Here is a 20,001-nt window from a genome sequence, read left to right as displayed (position 1 = left end):
ATGGAATGGACACATATTTCAGGATTCAACCTTGACAAGGACAATGTCATTAGGAAGACCGGCGACCCGGGGAGCTTGTTCGGATTTTCTCTTGCTATGCACCAACAGTTGCAACCTTCGGATCAAAGAATGTAAGCGCACGTTTTATTCTCCTGAATGGGCGTCGGTAACATGGCGTTCCTCTGAGTGTATCAAATTTGTTTCCACTACCTGCAACTTAGCTATTCAGAGCAGCAGCAGGTTGTTACTTGAGTCACTTTTTCTTTTTCCAAAGTAAGACAGCAGGGCAGTTTTCTCAGCATAAACTTTATTAATCAGTAACAGACGTTTACTTTGTACTACACTGAATTTGGAGAAGAAACTTTATGGTTGTTACTAGTTTGTTTTTCTCTCGCTGGTTAATTATTGTTCACATTTTGAATGAAAGGTGGGCAGGCATGCATGCATTTATTTCGGTGCGCCTCCTGTTAACCGGGCATTAGCTTCACTTCTTGGAATGACCTCGGTGTATCCCTATTACGACTGAACTGAGCTTAGTCCTAAGAAGTTAGATCCATAGGGATAGCAGAGGCACAACGTCATACTGTTCTGCAGTGCACCGCAGCAAGGGGTCCATCATTAAGCCTAGGTGTAGCCCAAGGTGACAGACTGAGCCGCCTCTGAAATGTCAAAATTTACGGTAATTTTAACATAAGAGAGAGGTCTAACAGTGTTTTGTCTTTACGTGCTGGTATTGAAAACACCAGGACATAATTCTTCTTCAGTTCAAACTGCTCCTGGTACAGCACAGAATGCTATAAAATGACAGAATAAAGCAGGTTTGCGTCTTGATCACTCCCCGTTTTTCTTTTCTCTTTCCCGGCCCATGAACCGCTCTCTGGGAAGGAGACAGTGTCTTAAAAGGTTTGATGCTTTTTGTTGTGACTCTGCAAATTTCACAGAGTTTCCAGGTCCTTCGCCAGATCAGCAGGAAATTTTGAGCCGTTACTCTTAACGACAGACCCCCTCCGCTCTCTGAAGCGAGCTTACCGTTTGAGGTCTCCGGCCCCTGATCTCTTCCCTGATCAAGTGCACATGTATTTGCAGCCACTGGACATTTTGTTAATAAGAAGCTTGGATTAGACGTACCTGCATAACATTTTTTTTTTTAATGTTTTTCCCCTTTTTTGACAGCTGGGGTTAGTGTGAAAGTTCATTGTTATTTTGCTGGCTGTTTGAAGGTTTTGGAAGCCGGAATGGCCCCTGTCATGCAGACAGTTTATAGCGCTGAAAGTGGAACGTGTAAGACAGGCAGTAACTCATTCTTGAGGCCCACTGAGTGAGAGAGAGAGGTGCTCAGCACGATCTCTTTGTGTGTGTGTGTGTGTATGTGTGTTTGTGTCTGCTTGCTCATGAGTCATATCCACAGCAACATCTTTGGGGCGAGGCCGACTGACTGTGTTTAAACATGGTGAGTTTGCCTGTCAGATACAAATGCACCTAAGTGTGTATATGAGTGTATGTGATTCACATACCTGCAGGCCAAGGCAGGGTAGGGCAGGGTTGGGTTGGGTGGAGCTCCCTGTGTGTCATGACAAGGTGTAGCATTTCACAGCCTGTCCTGGCTGGCGGGTAAGGATTTAGAGGGAAGTTGTGTGTGTATTTTCCTTTATGTCTTACATGTTGAAATAGCAGTGACACTCCTAGTCAGTGACAGTTCTGACCTTTTTCAAATAAAATAATCAAGATTTCTTAGCTTCTCATAGAGATTGCACCTTAGGTGCTGCACTGAGATCTCTTTTGTGTGTATGTGTCACTGTAATCACCCCATAAAAAACTGCCCCGGCACGCGGAATTAAAGCCCTACAGCAAAACACCCTCACACACAAACACCCTCACACACAAACACCCTCACACACAAACAGACTCACACACAAACACCCTCACACACAAACAGACTCACACACAAACACCTTCACACACAAACACCCTCGCACACAAACACCCTCACACACAAACAGACTCACACACAAACAGACTCACACACAAACACCCTCACACACAAACAGACTCACACACAAACACCCTCACACACAAACACCCTCACACACAAACAGACTCACACACAAACACCCTCACACACAAACACCCTCACACACAAACACCCTCACACACAAACAGACTCACACACAAACACCCTCACACACAAACACCCTCACACACAAACACCCTCACACACAAACAGACTCACACACAAACACCCTCACACACAAACAGACTCACACACAAACGGACTCACACACAAACAGACTCACACACAAACAGACTCACGCACAATGAAAAGGCCACTGTGTCACTGACTCTCTTTTTGAATGGGAAGTGCCTCTTTGATTAGGGGGATTTTTTTTTTATGTTTCTCCAGGTAGCCAATTAAAGTCTGGGGAAATTTTCCATATCAGAAATATGCGCTTTGCTCAGAATTAAACAGGTGTAGGCAGAGTTGTAAGCATTCAAAGGTGTAGAAGAATAAAGTGAAAGGCAAGAAACAGGGAGGGAAAGGCGGTATCCGTGGGAGGACATGCATGAGATTCTTTGCCCAGAGTTTGCACAAGCGTTGTCCTTTAACTCGATGAAAACCTCAAAGGGAAACTGTAAAAAACAAAAAAAAAATGTATGTTTCAAGAATGCTTAAACTATCAATCACGCTCAAAGCTTGGCACACTGTTCTTTGGAGTTACTTAGTTTTCACAAACTTGACTGAGCACCAATCAAAAACTCTTGAATTGATTGGTTTTGACTTGCCTGAGCTCTATTCCAAATTTTGGCACTGCACATAGAGATTAGTGTGTTTTCTCATCATGAACGGAAATGACTGGAATATTTACTGTTATTTAGCTCCCACTCTCCAGCAACAAAGACTTGGCTTATATTGTCAGTTTTGGGGGGGGGGGGGGGGGGGGGGAGAAAAAAAAAAGTAGCAATTTGGTTGTATGAGTCATCATTTCTGTAATGATTCAATATAAAAAAAAAAAAGTTTGACTCAATTGGAACTAGTGATTATGGCCTGCGGGCATAGTTTCCCAGATGTTGATCACTGACACTGTACAAGCTGCCTGTTAAGATGAGACGTATGTGTGTTAAGTGAATACAGTGTTTACTGTTCACATGTTACTAATTTCCCTGCGGTTGTGGTTGCTGGTTGTCACACTGTATTTCTACATGTCCATTTGAGGCTAGTTTAAGGACACTTGGATAGCTCTGACATTTTGGGCTGTCAAACATGTAATGGGACATGGCATACAAAAGGGTATAACTGAAGACCCTTACTCTCAGACTTAGACCATGTACAGGAAGGCAAAACACAAACATTGCTTTGTATTTGATCGCCAGAAGACTCATGAGACTTCAGACAATTCACGGGTCTTTCAGGTCAGTGCATGTTCAAAGTCAGAAATGCTGTTTAATCCTTCTGAGAGACTGGCCTTTTCCTCTGCTTCCTCCTTCACACGTGTTCCACAATAATAAACAGCGATCAACATCTGCATCAGCCACAGACAGCAGGCAAACAATGAAAGTATAACCCAAATAACACAAAGTACTCCATTCCCAACCTGACCCATATCCCAGGGTACCGTTGGGGTCTGTTGATGTAAATGTGGAAATGGGCTACCCTTCCTTCCTGTGATTCTCCAAGGTTCCTGTGTGGAAGTGGAGAAATAGAACTCAGTTAATATGCATTAGTATATGTGTAGCACAGTAAATGTGATAAATATTCCCATCGGGAAGCTGTAGGTATCTCCTGCCCGTTGGCATTTTTTTCTTTTTTCTTTTTTTGAAGCAGTATGTTTGTAAAACTAAGAGAATGGCAGGAATTTACAACAATCAAATCTCAGCGAAACACATTCCGCTGCCAGTTCCTTTTCTTCTTTCTTTTGGCAAAATGTCCATTAGCAAGGTCACACAACGTTAAATGAACCATAACACAAAAGAATCTGAAGTTTTACAGCTTACTTCAGTGGTTTCTAATTGGAATTTCATAGTTTGGACTAATGATGAAAAGAGAAGGTTATAAATTATGAGGCTGAGGTCCTTGATTTATCCCCTTATATAACTGCCAAGGAGTAACATCGCCTATTCTGGCACCCTTGTTGTAATCTAAATGATCCACAACATAGTAACTTTAAATTAAATACATATTGTAACCAATACAGGCCTGCTCTGTGTGTGTGTGTGTGTGTGTGTGTGTGTGTGTGTTTGTGAAGATGTATCATTGGATTAGCTGTATTTTCATCATTACCATGTGGAGATGTAAACTATTCCAAGTTTAGTGTCAGAATGTTGCCCAATTTCAGTAAATGATTTCTTTTTAATTCTCTTTCGACAACACATTCCCATAGAGATTTTAAAAAATAATATTCAAAAGGTATTTTGCTGCGAAGCAATCTTGCTGTCCAGAACTTGTTGGTGTCACAAACTCTGGGTTTTATCCTTTGACTGATGATCCTCACCTTTATGGCGGATTAATCAGAACATCAGTCTTGGATCATAAACTGTAAACACTTCCACCATGGAGTTGTGGAGCCATCCCTGACTTTGGTAGTGAAGATATCTGCCCTTTGCCCTGGCTTTTGACCTTACTCTGCCCTGATTTTGACCTTGGGGTTAGCTCTGTGCTCTCTAAGCTGTGTGAAGGGGGAAACAGTCACGACATGCCAGTATAACCACAACTTAAAAGGAATTTGGTACATCTGGGAACGGTATTTTCTCAGTAATGTAAACCATGTATGGACTGAGTAGCATAAACCGTGGCATGAATCAGTGACGCTAGCATGGTGCTAACACCACAGCAGCACTTGAACTATCACTTTCTAACACTCTACTGAATGTTATGGTGAATGTATATTATAAAAGACCTTTACCTCTGCTGATATAAAGAGTACTAAAATATGGCTAAAAGCACCGACCACCAAGCTATTGTGCTCCTACAACAATTAACTACTGTGTGAAGAAAATTAACAAAATGCTAGCAGTTGTTTGTGAACTCCAAGCAGAGCAAACAAAACTATGAAGTTGCTCCGAGTGTTTACAAATGCTCTTCGGAAAATGTTTATCATAGTTTTAAAGTAGTAGTTATTAAGAGTTGTCAACAGTGAGTGTCATTAGCACACAGTTTGCTTGCAGAGATCTGCTCACGGGATGTGCAATGCAGTGCCTGGTTTATGTCTCTTTTCAGCGCTGTTTATCTATTATTGAAGGGGAGGTTGACCAGGGCAGGGATTCTAACTGCACTATTAGATTACTATTGACCTTCTGCCTTATATCTAAAGACAAAGAAACAAACAAACAAACAAAAAGAACCCCTCAGAACTGTTCTTTGCTAAAGGGTGACCTATATAACTGAATGAATGGATAACCCTGGAAAAGAGGAAGAAGGGGAAGTCTCATGTTCAAATGAAGTGCTACTTTAGTCTTTCTCCACGCACATCACCCCATGTATCTCTCTTTGTATATTTTTCCTTTTTCTCTCTCTGTTTAATGCAGTCTGAACTTGATAATGTCACTTACTTGATAATTTCATTGTGTTGAACATACCTATGGTGGGTTGTTTTTTTTTCAGGGCTTTGATATCCCAGCTCTGGCCTGAGTGACTCGTACTGTAAAACTTGAATGGAGTCATGTGATTTCACAAACAAGATCTAAAGTTATGTGCTGAACAGTTAGAGCTCTGTTTTCATCAAGTGCCTCAGTAATTTTGCCTGATTCGGGGTTAATTCACTGATATATGGAGCTGAACACTCTTTGCAGAAGTGAAATTCCAAGCTCCACACTGAATGGGTCTACTCTTCCCAATAGCTGCCTTTGTTTACATGGATCCAAATCTAAACATGAGTGGAAAAATTCTCTCCTTTAAACAATTTTCGAACAGTCAGACCAATAACCATAAAAGGTGCTCAATTTTTTTTTTCTCCAAGCCTGCTCATAGTTTGCGGATGAGACATAATTTGTGTGAGCATGTGAGACTGGGGCATTTTGGGAGATTTGACTGATACTGTCAGTTATAGCCTCAAGTCATACATGCACTCAGAAACACTTTCAGTGGAAGACAGCTCAATACGGAATTACCAATGAATGAGTGCTCCTGTTCTCTCTCTCTCTCTCTCTCTCTCTTTCACTCTCTCTCTCTCTCTCTCTCTCTCTCTCTCTCTCTCTCTCTCTCTCTCTCTCTCTCTCAGAAGCCTCGAATTTGATTTTCTCTTGATGGGTTTGTCGTGTAGAGAAGAATATGTAAGTAGTAATAGCTGTAATCCGGGGAGTAAACATATTCCTGAGTCAAAAGTAACGACGACTTCAAGATGACTGCAATTCAGCAGATCCGCCAAAGTCCAGTGTCAGCCTCTCACAACAGAAGTCAATGGATCATTGAGAATCAATAGCACTCTCCACCCAGCCGCCCAAAGGTTCGCACTTCAGCCCAATACTGAACCCCGTCCTCCGATATCGCAGTTGCAGCACTCATTACGTCCTGATTAGCATTTAGTTTAAAGGAATCGCCCTTCTGCTGACATTTGTTCCCCTCTCTGGGGACCGTTGGTGGAATGGATGGAGGTGCATTGTCTTTTGCCCACAGGTCAATAATGGTGTTACTGCTAAAGCCCTTGAGAGAAATGCCCGAGCACTGGGAAGGCAGTGAGAATTAGTCTGGGGATCATCACCAGAGAATTTCCTACCAGTAGGCTTACTTACAGACTGAATAATAATACATTTCCCATGAGCACCCTCTTCCTGTCCTTTTTCGGTTTTGGGGGGAACGGCTCTGGTAGACTCCAGGCAATGAAAATATTCTACTGTGTCGGTTCAACTTAGATCTCGTCATACTAGGAGTTTACTGCGCCTTGTGCGTTGTGAATGATTTTATGAATCCTTGTCGATCCCATTTCATGTAATTTGATTCCATGACTAGTGGAAATAACAAACAGTGTGCTGTGGGTTTAATTGAAATGAATACAGTTATTGTGACTGTTTGATAAAATAAGCCTACTTACTGTCCCTTTTGGCAAGTGTGACTCTGAAACATTTTTGGGGGTTTATATGTGAAACAATGAGTGGCTTGTTTAGTGTTTGTTTTCTGTCAGCATACTGAAGATTGCCAAGGAACTGACAGACTGGTGTAGAGCTAGTTTGATCAGTTGATGTCTGACCTGTGTTTTTCGCTGCAAAGAGGATATAGCTCTCACTACATTAACAGTTGGGACAAACATTCAGAATATTCCTGTACATAACTTGTTTTTAATGTCAGTATTAGTTGGAAGTGAATACTGAGGCTTAGTCACACCCATTGTAATAGAAACACCTACTGCATAGTGGTTGTGTATTTCAGTTGTTAATCCTTCATCTCATATGCTCATTTAGGTTTTTTTTTTCAACCTCTTATTTAGATAAAAGTCTGTTTGAGTTAATTCATTTCACTCAAGTTGGTTATGGTTGTGAGAGAAACTGATAAACGATGTATTGACATATGATACTATCGTTATTTTCAAGGGTTTTGTCTGTTGTGTTTTCAAGTGTGTATAATGAGGGCATTTTAGGTGAACGAGTCACTGCTGGTCACTAGGATTTTGACTTTGAAAAACGTGTTCTCATTATGGCTTTGCAACTGTCATTCAGGCTGCCCTCTCTGAACTCAACAAGAATTCCCACCTGTGGAGGTCAGAAGTATAGACGTGCTTTCATGCCAAAACAATGGCCTGCAGCCCTTTGGCTGGAGCATTGTGGGTACTGTAGTCTTTGCTGCCCTCAGTGGCTGTTTTGTCTGTGACCACAAAGAGAACTTGTGTAGTAAAACTCTGTGAAGTGCTTGGGTGAATGTTATCACTGAAGCAGCCAATCCAGTGGAAAGAAAAGGGCTTTATACCAAGGAGAAAGGAGTGTAACCAGCAATGTGGCCTTTTTCGTTCTTCCCCTCCAGTGTCCTCTCTTCACCACATGTCCATTCAGCGGAGAAAAGAGTGCTCCCTTTCATTTAGCAAATGAAAGGATAAAAGAAGGGGCCTGTCAGAAGTTGAGACTGTCACTGACTGTTTTTAAGATGGACAGACGTGCAGAGGGAGGGGAGAATCTGGGGCTGAATCAGGACATTTTAATCTACACAGGATTATTCAGTCTGAGAGAAATATGAAAATGACTTCAGAGTAGCACAGGTCTCTCTGACAGGGTACTCTGTCCCCCTATCCTCGTCATGTTACCTGTGTATCTACATAGACGTAGTTTGTGAGGTTTATTTATTCATCTGTTTATTTATTTATTGACTCGGTTTATGGTAGATGATGTCATGTTGATTCTGCCGTCTCTGTTAGTGTTTTCCGTTCATCTCGAATCAAGATTGCATTCACTCCCATATGGTTACCTTCAGTATTGTTGTTGTTGTTGTTGTTTTTTAAATCATACATTGCCCTTAATGGATAAACAGAGCTGTGCCAAGCTATAGTCTCATTGAATGACAATGTAATATCTGTAGTGTTTTTTTTTTTCTCCAACCAAAATGTATTGTAATGAACCTCACTAAGAAAAGCATTGTCAATATAATGGTTGTTCCACTCGAAACAGTGGTTTCTGTCTATTTTGATCAGATAGGAAAAATGACAGGTTACGTACGTTGAGACCTGAAACATGAAAATTGGATGTATTCTGGATTAATGTAAACTTTTCTCTGTTTCTTTTTTCTAGGCTACTGGTAGGTGCACCCCGGGCTAAAGGTTATCCCGCAACGAAAGCTAACATTACAGGAGGTGTATACAACTGTGACATCGGTTCCACTTCCCCCACCTGCCAACGCATCAAGTTTGATGATGATCGTAAGTGAAATGAACACACACACAAACACACACACAGACAAACACACACACACACACACACACACACACATATGCACACACACACACATACATACATACATTGTACATTGCATTACATTGTATTGTGTGAACCCAGGTTATTAACTGTGTGTTGTATCTTTGCTGATCTGGGTACAGTTCAACCAGAGGACAGTAAGGAAAACCAGTGGCTGGGAGTGACTGTACAGAGTCAGGGACCTGGAGGGAAGATTCTGGTGAGTTCTGGAGGTGTTTGTATGTCCGGTTATGACTAAGAGTCATTAACTGGGATTCAAATAGCATGTTGTAGAACAGAAGGTCTCATCTTTGATATTCACTTGACAATGTGAACTAATCACTGTGAACTAATCACTGTGAACTAACCGTTTCTTGTAGGCGTGTGCCCACCGGTATCAGAAGCGTATGTTTCAGTCTCAAGACATCATAGGACGTTGCTACCAGCTGAGCCAGGACCTGAAGATCCGGCCTGACGAGGAGGATGGGGGGAACTGGAAGTTTTGCGAGGGACGGTTGCGTGGTCATGAGAATTTCGGCTCCTGTCAGCAGGGCATCTCTGCCACCTTCACTAAAGATTACCACTATCTAGTGTTTGGTGCTCCCGGCGCCTACAACTGGAAAGGTAACAGCAAACAGAGGTTTCTGGTTTTTCTACAAATATCCGTTTTTCTCAGTCAGCTTTTTTTTTTTTCTTTTCCTTTTTTTTTTTTTTTTTTTTTTAGAAAAAGCTACAAGTAACCTTTGAACAAAAGTCGTACTTGAACTGTGACTTTGAACAATGAAAAGTTTTCATATTACATATGATATTTTAGCATTGAAAAACTCAACACTGTCAACACTGTTTTGTTGAATTTTAATAAATGTGGTATTTCCAAGAATATTTAGGTAAAACAGGTGTTTTTAGACAGGCTTTATTCTGTTTTTAGTAAACTAACAGCAGTGACGCTCAGTAAAAGTCCTGGGGAATGGTTTTTACAGATTAGAGTCTGACGTCTGTCTTTTCCTTTAGGAGATACCCTCTTATCAGACCACAGAATTATATATATTCATCAAGATCCATTTATGGCAATTTCATCTCATATTTATTATGATTTTCTAACATGATGATATAATTCATAATTATGAAAAGCTATCACATTACCTTTATTGATTTTATTTTGCTGCTGTACAGTGTTATTCAGTGCAACATTACATCCCTATCTTCTCATTAATTGTTTTTTTTTTTTCCTTTTTTTTAACTTCCACTCATCTTGGTCTCTATCATCCTGTCAAATTTTCATTCATCCTGGCTTTGCTTGCTCTGCCTCTCTCTCTCTCTCTCTCTCTCTCTCTCTCTCTCTCTCTCTCTCTCTCTGTCTCTGTCTCTCTTTCTCTCTCTCTCTCTCTCCCTCCCTCCCTCTCTCTCTCGCTCTTGCTGTGTTCCTCCATCTCTCTTTTTCTTTATCCTCTAACTTGACTGCCTCCTCTGCCTCCCCACTCAATTCTCACTCCCTGGTTAATCCTCGGCTGTATACTCCCAGGCATAGTGCGGATGGAGCAAAAGAACGTGTCTCTTATGGAAATGGGCTTTTTTGACGATGGCCCCTTTGAGACTGAGGACGAGAGGCGTCAAAAGCTTGATCTCATACCACTTCCAGATAACAGTTATTTAGGTAGGCCTGCTCCTCCCATTCCATACCATCTCCACTCTGCATTCACACGCCCTTAGAGTGGTCAGTCACGGCTTTCTAAAGGGCGAGAAAGGGCGAGTCTTCAGAAACAGCCCGAAGGAATTGGGTCTCAGTCCAAATGTGTGAATTCAGCTCCACCAAATGGACCAGACTCCAAATGACACGTTGGAAAATTCGAATCCCCCGCGTTTTTCTTTTTGCACCATTGTGTCTACTGATTGTTCCTCTGTGTTTAAAATACTGTAACTGTGTTTTAAATTGGGCTTTGTTGTGTATGTGTGTGTGTGTTTGTGTGTGTGTGTGTGTGTGTGTGTGTGGGTGTTTATATATTTAGGTGTGGTGTTTATGACAAGTGTTTCTAGTAGCAGTCCTGATCAGTTTGTGTATAAGTCTCTTCCTACCCAGGGAACTACAGAGAAAGGGTCTGATGTCCCAGCCAATAGCTATTTAGGTTTGTGGGACTTCCTGGATGATGTCATCACAACCCACTTTTACCACTCATTTTTATGTAGTGTTACTCACAACCCACAGTGTGTGTGTCTGTGTATGTGTGTTTCAGTTGATGTGGGGTTGCCATTGTTTACATTACGTATGTTGTAGCCTGTTTGATGCATGGTCTAGTTCACGCCTTTTTTGTTTTTGTTACTCCATTGTAGGTGCCACTTTGTTTTTTGGCCATTAATTCATACCTTCAAAAAGTGTCTCGTGAGCATAAAATATATGCGTGTGAAATTACTTGTGTCACATCGTAGTTGATATCTCGACAGAGTTGCAACCAGATTGGTTGATGGCTTCAGCTAGACTGGCTGTGATTGCTTGAGACTTTTATCTTACCCGCTTCTGATTGGCTGATGCTGTGTTTCTCGGCAGGTTTTTCTCTGGATAGCGGGAAACAGCTGACTAAAAAAGGACAGCTTACTGTTGTCGCTGGAGCCCCGCGGGCGAACCACAGCGGAGCGGTGGTGTTGCTGAAGAAGGAGTCTGACACCTCCAGCCTGCTGATTAAAGAGTACATCTTGGACGGTGAAGGCTTGGCCTCCTCGTTTGGTTACGACCTGACAGTGGTCGACCTAAACGCAGACGGGTTGGTAAAACCAGTCACTCAGTAGTAAATGAAGTAAAGGATCATGTACAGCAAACAAATCATTTCAAAATCAATTTAAAGGGGCTTATTATTTAAATAACTGGCTAAAGTCTGGAATGTTATCCGTTTTTTTTCCGTGGCTGTTTAGTTGCTTCAAAAACGAACAGACCCTATATGCGTAAACATTTTTTGAAGGCATTTTGTTTGTTCCTACACATCTCATTGCCTATGCCAAATTCATCAGTCTAGCAACAACTGTAACGCTACAAACTGCAAACATGACCAAACTTTCTAACTTAGCCTTATTTAAAAAGCGGTTTATTTGATAATTGGGTCTTATGCCCAACAGTTTTTCGCCTATTATAATAACGGCGTATTATCATTGTTACAGATAGTGACTATATCATATTGATGACTACACTGTATGAAGTACGCTGATGGTCTCTTTCATTCACTAGCTGGCAGGACATTGTGGTTGGAGCTCCTCAGTTCTTTGTTAAAGACAAAGACATTGGCGGAGCCATTTACGTCTACATTAACAAGAAAGGGCTGTGGAACACGGTCATTCCTAAACGAATCGACGGGAACAAGGACTCCATGTTTGGCCTGGTTGTGGAAAATCTCGGTGACTTGAATTTGGACTCATTTCAAGGTCGGTAATGTTTGGTTGTCAATTATGATATCTGAGATTCTGCTCACTTACTGTAATTAAAATGTAATATGTGATATGTTGTAATATTGGTACATGGTAAATTTAAGAGGTAGAAAAAACAGGGTAATGATGTTTGTGAAGATGATGATGATGATGATGATGATCATGACGACGACGACGAAGATGACGATGACAACGACAATGATGATGATGATGATGATAATGATGATGATGACAGCTGTGTTTCTCCTCTTGCAGATGTCGCTGTGGGGGCTCCGTACGATGATGGAGGTGATGGGAGGGTTTTCATTTACCTGGGCTCAGCTGATGGCATTAAAGAAAAGCCTGCACAGGTCAGCACTGCTTTCACTGTCTCTATTATATGACTCACTCAACCAGTCACTCGTTCTCAATCGTTCACTTACTCACTCTTATTCAGACACTCATTCACCCACTCACTCACTCACTCACTCACTCACACATTCACTCATTCTCTCTCACTCACTCACAAACTCACCCCCTCACTAACTCACCCACTCACTCACATTCACACACTCACTCATTCTAATTCTCACTCACTCACTCCCATTCTCACTCACTCCCATTCTCGCTCACTCCCATTCTCACTCACTCACTCACTCACTCACTCACTCACTCGTATGACAGATGTCATTTGCAGTGATAATGACTTCTGTGATTTTTAGGTACTGAGTGGCAAAGATCACGGCATTAAGCTCTTTGGCTATTCATTGGCGGGAAATATGGACATGGACCAAAATGCTTATCCTGACCTGGCTGTCGGCTCCCTTTCAGATTCTGTGTTTGTGTACAGGTGAGATCCCTTTGCCCTGTGGCTCAGCGTAAGGTTGTGTTTTCATTGATATCTATTAACTGATATGTTGTTTTGATGTTGCATATGTAAATCTTTTTTTTTTTTTTTTGACGTTGAAGGGCAAAGCCCGTTGTCAACATTGAGAAAACTGTCAAGATAACACCAGAGCAGATCGACCTCACTAAGAAAAACTGTGGAAACAGCATCTGGTAACTCAATATTTTTTCAACATTACTTCAGTGTATTGTTTTCACAACTGCTCTATCTCCTGACATCATTTTAACCGCAATGACTTGTGTTTTCCAGCATTGAGGTGGAAGCCTGTTTCATCTACACAGCCAAACCTGAATCCTACAACCCTAGACTCTGTGAGCACATGCCTTATGTAAACTGTTTGTTTGTTTGTTTGTTTTAAAGATGTTTGGTCTGGCTCTCTGTCATTTGGTTCTTGTTCTTGATTTTTTTTTAAACTTAACTGAGGGTCTTATTGATCTCTCTCTCTCTCTCTCTCTCTCTCTCTCTCATTCTCTCTCTCTCTCTTTCTCTCTCTTTCTCCCTCTCTCTCCCTCTCTCTCTCTCTTTCTCTCTCTCTCTCTCTCTCTCTCTCTCTGACTTTCTCTTTTCGACTACAGCCATCTCGTGCTCCATTCAGGTAGAGTCTGAACGAAAGATGAGAGGGTTCGCTCCCAGGGTCACCTTTCTGAATCAGCCGCCTAACACTCAGGAGATAAAGGAAACATTGGAACTCCAAAAACAGGGCAAAAAGGAGTGTGTTAAGCACAAAGTCAGACTGCAGGTAACACACACCACATCACACCGACAGAGAGCACCCCTTAAACCTGTTCTCGTTTTAGTGTAAATGTGTGCTTTAAATAAGGAGAAAGGAAACGTGGTTTTTTTTTTTTTTTCAGTGCTCTGTTATTGGAAAATTCAGAGGTCAAAGTTATTGGCTTGTGAATGGCATGAATGTTGATGAGCATTTGAAGTGTCTCTCTCTCTTTCTCTCCACATGTCAGTGCACCTCATCAGTGACCAATAACTTAAACAGTCCCAAAAACATCACTCACACGTCAGCAGTCCCTCTGCATGACACGTGGGCCATGTGTATCTTTTGATTTTAGTTGTTTTGTTGAGGAAATGGTTAGTGTCGGTTCGCTTGGGTGATACTTGTTCAACACGTTGTTTGAAAGAAAAAACTGATCTCTTGTATTATACCTGCATTAACAGCATTAAAAAATGAAATAGTCTAAAGTTAGACTACTCGAATCGTGTTTCTTCTGGAGGGTTCTACCTGTGAGGTTAAGGGTACGTAAGGGTAATGCAACAAAGATTTACACTCAGTCTAGTCTCAAAATCATTGGTTATATGATTTATTATGGCTAAATGTGTGTGTGTGTGTGTGTGTGTGAGTGTGTGTGTGTGTGTGTTCAGACTGCTCACGTACTTGTGCATTGCGAGGAAAATAAGATTTGTGGATTTGACAGATATGTTTTACAGGCAGTCAAGCAGTTTCAAATTTAGAGAATTTTTAATCTATAGATTTATGGATCGTTGGCAACCCAACACCACAGCGTCGTATGAAATATGTGGAATACATGGATCATATGAAATCGTTTAAAATAAGTATTAAAAATGTTTTATTATTCTTAGAAAAAGGAAAACTGAGGTGTCATTGAATGGTCACAGAATGAATGTTGTCATTTATTTTATGTTTATGTTCATATTTCTGTATCGTCTCTCTGAAGGACAACATCAGGGATAAACTAAACGGAATCCCACTAGAAGTTTCCGTGGAGATTAATCAAGGCTCACGCCGCAAGAGACAGAGCTCCCTCCCCCAGCTTGCTCCCGTCCTGGACCTAAACGAACCCGAAAAAACGGAGGTACGCAAACTCTCGACACCCATTAACCGGAAGATTCCTTCGGTCTTCTTCTCTTTGAACTGAGACTTGCCTTGTATTGAATTTTCAGTGACATTGGAATGTCTCAGATACTGAAACAGTGGTTTTAACATGTATTAAAGTGTATGAAATTCATTTCAATCTGTATTCATATATGGATATTGTTTTTTTTTGTTTGTTTTTTTTGGTCCCAGATTAAATTTCTGAAGGAGGGATGCGGTGCAGACAATATCTGCGACAGCAATCTTGAGCTACAGTATAAATTCTTCTCCCGGGAACCCACTAAAGAAGAATACCAGCCACTAAAAATGTAAGTGCGTTTACTGGGAACTGTGGTCCGTGTATCCATTTTAAACCTGTTTGTTTGTTTGTTTGTGTGTTAGCACATTTACTCATTGTAGTCTGAATGATTTTGCCAGGCGTTCTGGAGGAGCTGCGGAGTTTGTGCTCAGAGATAAGAAGGACATTGCCGTGGAAGTCACAGTGACCAATAAGAAAGGGGACGACGCTTACGAGGCTGAGCTGATTGGGCGGTTCCCCGGTTCTCTCTCTTACTCCGGTTCCCGTACTATAACACCCGTGAGTGGAATAGCTGCATGTCTGCCCCTCATTCAGAACCACCTCTTTATTCTCATTGGTCACAGATTGTCACTACGTTTCTTTTTATTGGTTACAGAACAAAAATGTTGTTTGCGCTGCCAATCAGAATGGCTCGCAGGCGAACTGCGAGCTGGGAAATCCATTTAAAAAAGACGCAGAGGTAATAATTAAAAAAAAAAAAAAAGGCTATTCGATTTTTCTGCGCATTTGTTAATTTGATATTGTGTCTGATAATACTCTTTGTTTGTTTTTGATTTTTAGATCAAGTTTTACATTATTTTAAGCACAGGTGGCATATCCATAAACACTACATCACTTGACATTGAACTTCGCCTGCAAACGTAAGTTCTCCTTTTCGCTTAATATCTGGTCAAATAGCAAAGGGGAATGTTTCCCAGAAGAATTGCTGTGGGCATAGTTTTGTGAAAGCGCTGATAAGAACAGGATGTCATTCCTTAAAACCATTCCATTCATCTCTTTTCCTGTTGTACTGATATGATGCATCTAGACGATCATAATCCATGAAGTTTTGGGGTTTTTTTGTTTTTTTTTAGACTGTAAACCTCAAACCTCCAAAAGGCTAACAAAGATGTCTCTGTTTAAAGGGTTGTAATATTTTTGGGGTTTTTTTTTTTTTTTTTTGCTTTGTTTTTTTTTTTTTTATGGCAAATTGCAGGACGAGTTCCCAGAAGAAGGAGGTGGTACAAATAGCCAGGCTCCATGTCAAGATCGAAGTGTCTCTCTCTGTCTCAGGGTGAGTTCACAGACAGGACTTGATGACGTTACAATAGGGTTTGCGTAGATTGTCATACACCATAAACACAATACTGTAATTCACATGACACAGAAATGTGCCTATGTCTGTCAAGAAGAAAAAAAACATATTGACAGTGTCTCTCTTGATCTCTACGCCTCTCTGTGTAATGTGTGCGCATCAGTAAACTAGATCAAACTGTTACTGTTTGGACTATGAAAATGTTGTTTTATTGATGTATTTGTCATATGAATTTGTCATCACGTTTACGACCTGAATCATTTTTCCTTGTTTCCCACAGCGTGGCCAAACCGTCTCAGATCTCCTACTCTGGGAAAGTGAGAGGAGAGAGCGCTATGAAAACAGAGACTGAGATTGGCAGCCAGATTGACTATGAATTCAGGGTGATTATAATTTTATATATATATAAAAACAGCATACAAAAGTATACAGTATACAAAAAAAAAAAGATTTTAAAAAATGTGAAATGTCTTACTTGAAACTAGGTTCTGGATCTTAGCGAATTCCACTTTCAGGCGCAATGTGTGGATTGAGTTTTAATAAAAAGTGAAGCGTAGTGAGGCCCTCTAATTTTTAGGTGTTTTTTTGTTTTTTTTAGTATACCTAACGGGTAGATCTCTTTAACATTTTTCGTTGCATTTTTTTTTTCAAATGTTTCAAGTCTTTTCAAGTCTTTTTGTTTTGTTTTTGGTTTTTTTTTCGTTGGGTTGAAAGGTGAGTAACCTGGAAAGTCACCTGAAGATCGACAGCGCCACACTCACCATCCAGTGGCCCAAGCACACAGAGACGGGCAAATGGCTCCTCTACCTGATGAGCATCAGCAGCAAGGGAATCAGGAGGCTCACCTGCTCTCACCCCAATGAGATTAACCTTCTCTCCGTCAAAGAGGTAAACCGGGGTTACTGTTTGGCTCGACCCGGTCAAACCCACACAAGAGCTTAAATATCCAATGCCATATCAGAACCCTCTCAAACGTTAACCGACAGCCAATCAGAAACAGCCGTCTTTAAGTCTCCCTGTTTCCGCGCTTTCCGACAGCCGTTTTGAGCGCTGTTTGTGCTATGGAAAGTTTGACTTTACAGCAGTTAAAAAAAAAAAAAAAAACACCTCTGTATTTTCAGGTTCCCTCACAGTCGAGAAAGAGACGAGAAATCGAGAAAGCGGGCACGGAGGACAAAGGAGTCTTATCGCCTTTGACTCAGAAAAGAAAACACAAAGATTTGGTAAAAGCGGCCGACACGGTCGTCTACGTTACGCTCACCAAACGTTTTAATGCGGTTAGCATCGAGCTGATCGTGAGACCTGGGTTTTAAAATACTTGTGTGTTGGGTTTTTGTTTTTTTTTACAGTCCTGTAATGATGGTTCTAAGTGTCTGGATATAGTCTGCACTCTACAGGGACTGAGCAGTGATGCCGTCATCCATCTGAAGTCTCGTCTGTGGAACAGCACTTTCCTTGAGGTGTGTACGTGCTCATGTATATATTTGATTGTCTATATGACTTGGTTAAGAGGGTTTCGTTTGACTTACTATTTGATTTCCTTTATACTACTGATTTTTTTTATACTCCGTGTCTGAATGCATTATTCATTCTGAGACGTGTCTTATGTGTAAAACCAGGAGTTCAAAGACTTAAATTACGTGAATATCATAACGAAGGCGTCATTGAATCTGGACTCCATGAACGTTGTTTTGAAGAATCAAGATGCACAGGTGAGCCTCAATCACAAATTTTCATCCCATTTTCAAAGAAATTGTCAGTAAATTAAACTTTTTTCATGAACTGGAAAGTTTGTACTGTATCTTCTCCTCACACATAACCGGTGTTGGTGTTGAATTGTAGCATCCAATGAACGTGTTCAAACCGGTACCTTATCCCTAAATGATAAGCTTATTGTGTCACAACTTGCTGTTACAATTGCGTGTTACTCGGCTGTGTAACACACCTTATTGTGTTACACAGCTGTGCTTATTGTGTAATGGTGTTGTAACGGATGGTGCTGTTGTGTTGAAGGTGCGAGTAACGGTCTTCCCAGAGTTCAAGGCAGCCCAGCACAGGGGCGTGGCCTGGTGGATCATACTGGTAGCCATCTTATTAGGGCTGCTGTTACTTGGCCTGCTGATCTTCTTGCTGTGGAAGGTAAGAATGGGCCAAACAGTTGCCATAGCGTTACCGTGACGTGATTATGAGCTCACAGCATCTTAAGTTGTAACTATGGTACCACTACTCTGAAGCTGTGAGATACACAAGATGAGACAATAACAGAATTTCATCATTGCATGCCTTAAACCTGTAATGTCCATACATTGTACACGTGTATGAATTTTTTAACCACACCTCATCTGTAATAATCTAACTTTGACTCCATAAAGACTTAACCACGATCGTTTAGTCATATATTTAAACCATTGATCTTTTTTTTTGCACCTCAGTTAAATGATTTACCAAACTGTAACATTGTGTTAAGAATGACCTCTGTAACAGTGTGGGCCTTAAATCAAATAAGGATTCTGGGTAATAGTCACAGAGGTGAGGATGTTCTGAAGTTGTTCTCAGATGTAATACTGTGTGAGTCTTTCACGACTTGCTCTTATAAAACACCTAGTGTGAACCCCACAGTTCTACGGGCGTATCACTCACATCCATACGCAACTTTACTCCCTTTTAGTGCGGTTTCTTCGGCAAAAACAACAAAGACCCCAAAAATGACCCCGATAAAGAGAGACTGACTGCAGATGCGTAGAGAGAGAGAGAAAAGGAAAGAGAGCAAGATCATCTATAAAAGGGTAAAGGACCTGCGGCTGATCCGCCCTTGGGGCTTTGAGTTAGCGTGGAGAGTTGGTTCGGTCCACTCTAACTCACTTTAGCCCGGAGAAACACGCTACCTTGCGATGCCTATCGGTGACAGTCGGCTGTTCTCAAAGCTTTGAACGCATAGCAAGAAACCAACACTGTCACACATACCAAAAGCAAAAAAAAAAAAAGAATTTGACTTGTGTGACATCACTGGTGGTGGACGTAGCTCACATACATGATTATTAGAAGCACTGTTTCTAAATATTGAACTTTTATACATTTGAATGCGAGAGGAAAAAAAAGGGGGAGCATTCTGTTTGGGAGCGTAGCTGTGCAGGGCTCTGCTTGGCTTGGTTTCCTCTGGGGGGGGGGGGGGGGGGGGCATTTTCTTTCCAGCCTGCTCTATCCGGCGGCCAAAATCTCTCTCCGGGTTTCTGCTTCCGCGCCTTTCCTCAGACATGATCTCTTTTGTCACGCTCCTTTCACGTCACGCATGCAGACACATCCACGATTTCACAATCTGTCACCTTTTTTTTTTTTTTTTTTTTGGTCAGTTTTGTGTTTCCTTCCTCATTATGTTAGGTCAAAGTACAATGACGTAGATATTGATTTACATGACTTCAAACCTTTAATGCAAACCGATGCGTCCTCTCTCGCAGTGTGGATTTTTCAAACGCTCCAAGTATGATGACAGCGTTCCGAGTTACAATGCCGTACGGATTAAGAAAGAGGAAAGACAGATTAAACCGGGGACGGGCGTGCCGGACCCTGCGGAGAAGAAACGATGGGTGACCACCTGGAATGAGAACGAAAGTTACTCTTAA

General features: G+C 41.3%; 1 protein-coding gene across 1 annotated transcript; it reads left to right on the top strand.

Moving 5' to 3' along the window:
• itga6b (integrin, alpha 6b) lies at positions 1-20,001 on the top strand. Its single transcript, XM_030780158.1, has 25 exons — positions 1-131; positions 8,704-8,831; positions 9,009-9,085; positions 9,246-9,489; positions 10,388-10,519; positions 11,408-11,621; positions 12,080-12,273; positions 12,532-12,626; positions 12,978-13,105; positions 13,225-13,314; positions 13,412-13,473; positions 13,738-13,901; positions 14,851-14,988; positions 15,201-15,316; positions 15,426-15,585; positions 15,683-15,766; positions 15,868-15,947; positions 16,283-16,360; positions 16,662-16,764; positions 17,096-17,269; positions 17,503-17,604; positions 17,731-17,841; positions 18,001-18,093; positions 18,395-18,520; positions 19,837-20,001. The coding sequence occupies exons 1-25, from the start codon at positions 1-3 to the stop codon at positions 19,999-20,001; spliced, it is 3,189 nt and encodes a 1,062-aa protein (XP_030636018.1).

This window comes from Chanos chanos, chromosome 7 (assembly GCF_902362185.1).
Source record: "Chanos chanos chromosome 7, fChaCha1.1, whole genome shotgun sequence".
Taxonomy (NCBI): domain Eukaryota; kingdom Metazoa; phylum Chordata; class Actinopteri; order Gonorynchiformes; family Chanidae; genus Chanos; species Chanos chanos.
This window is presented reverse-complemented; position numbering and strand designations above follow the sequence as displayed.

Excerpts from the sequence above, each read along its gene's own strand:
- itga6b (XM_030780158.1), top strand. The coding sequence starts at position 1 with ATGGAATGGACACATATTTCAGGATTCAACCTTGACAAGGACAATGTC. Across the intron at positions 13,474-13,737 it reads ATCCTACAACCCTAGACTCT|CCATCTCGTGCTCCATTCAG; the intron begins GTGAGCACATGC and ends TTTCGACTACAG. Across the intron at positions 14,989-15,200 it reads ACGAACCCGAAAAAACGGAG|ATTAAATTTCTGAAGGAGGG; the intron begins GTACGCAAACTC and ends TTTTGGTCCCAG.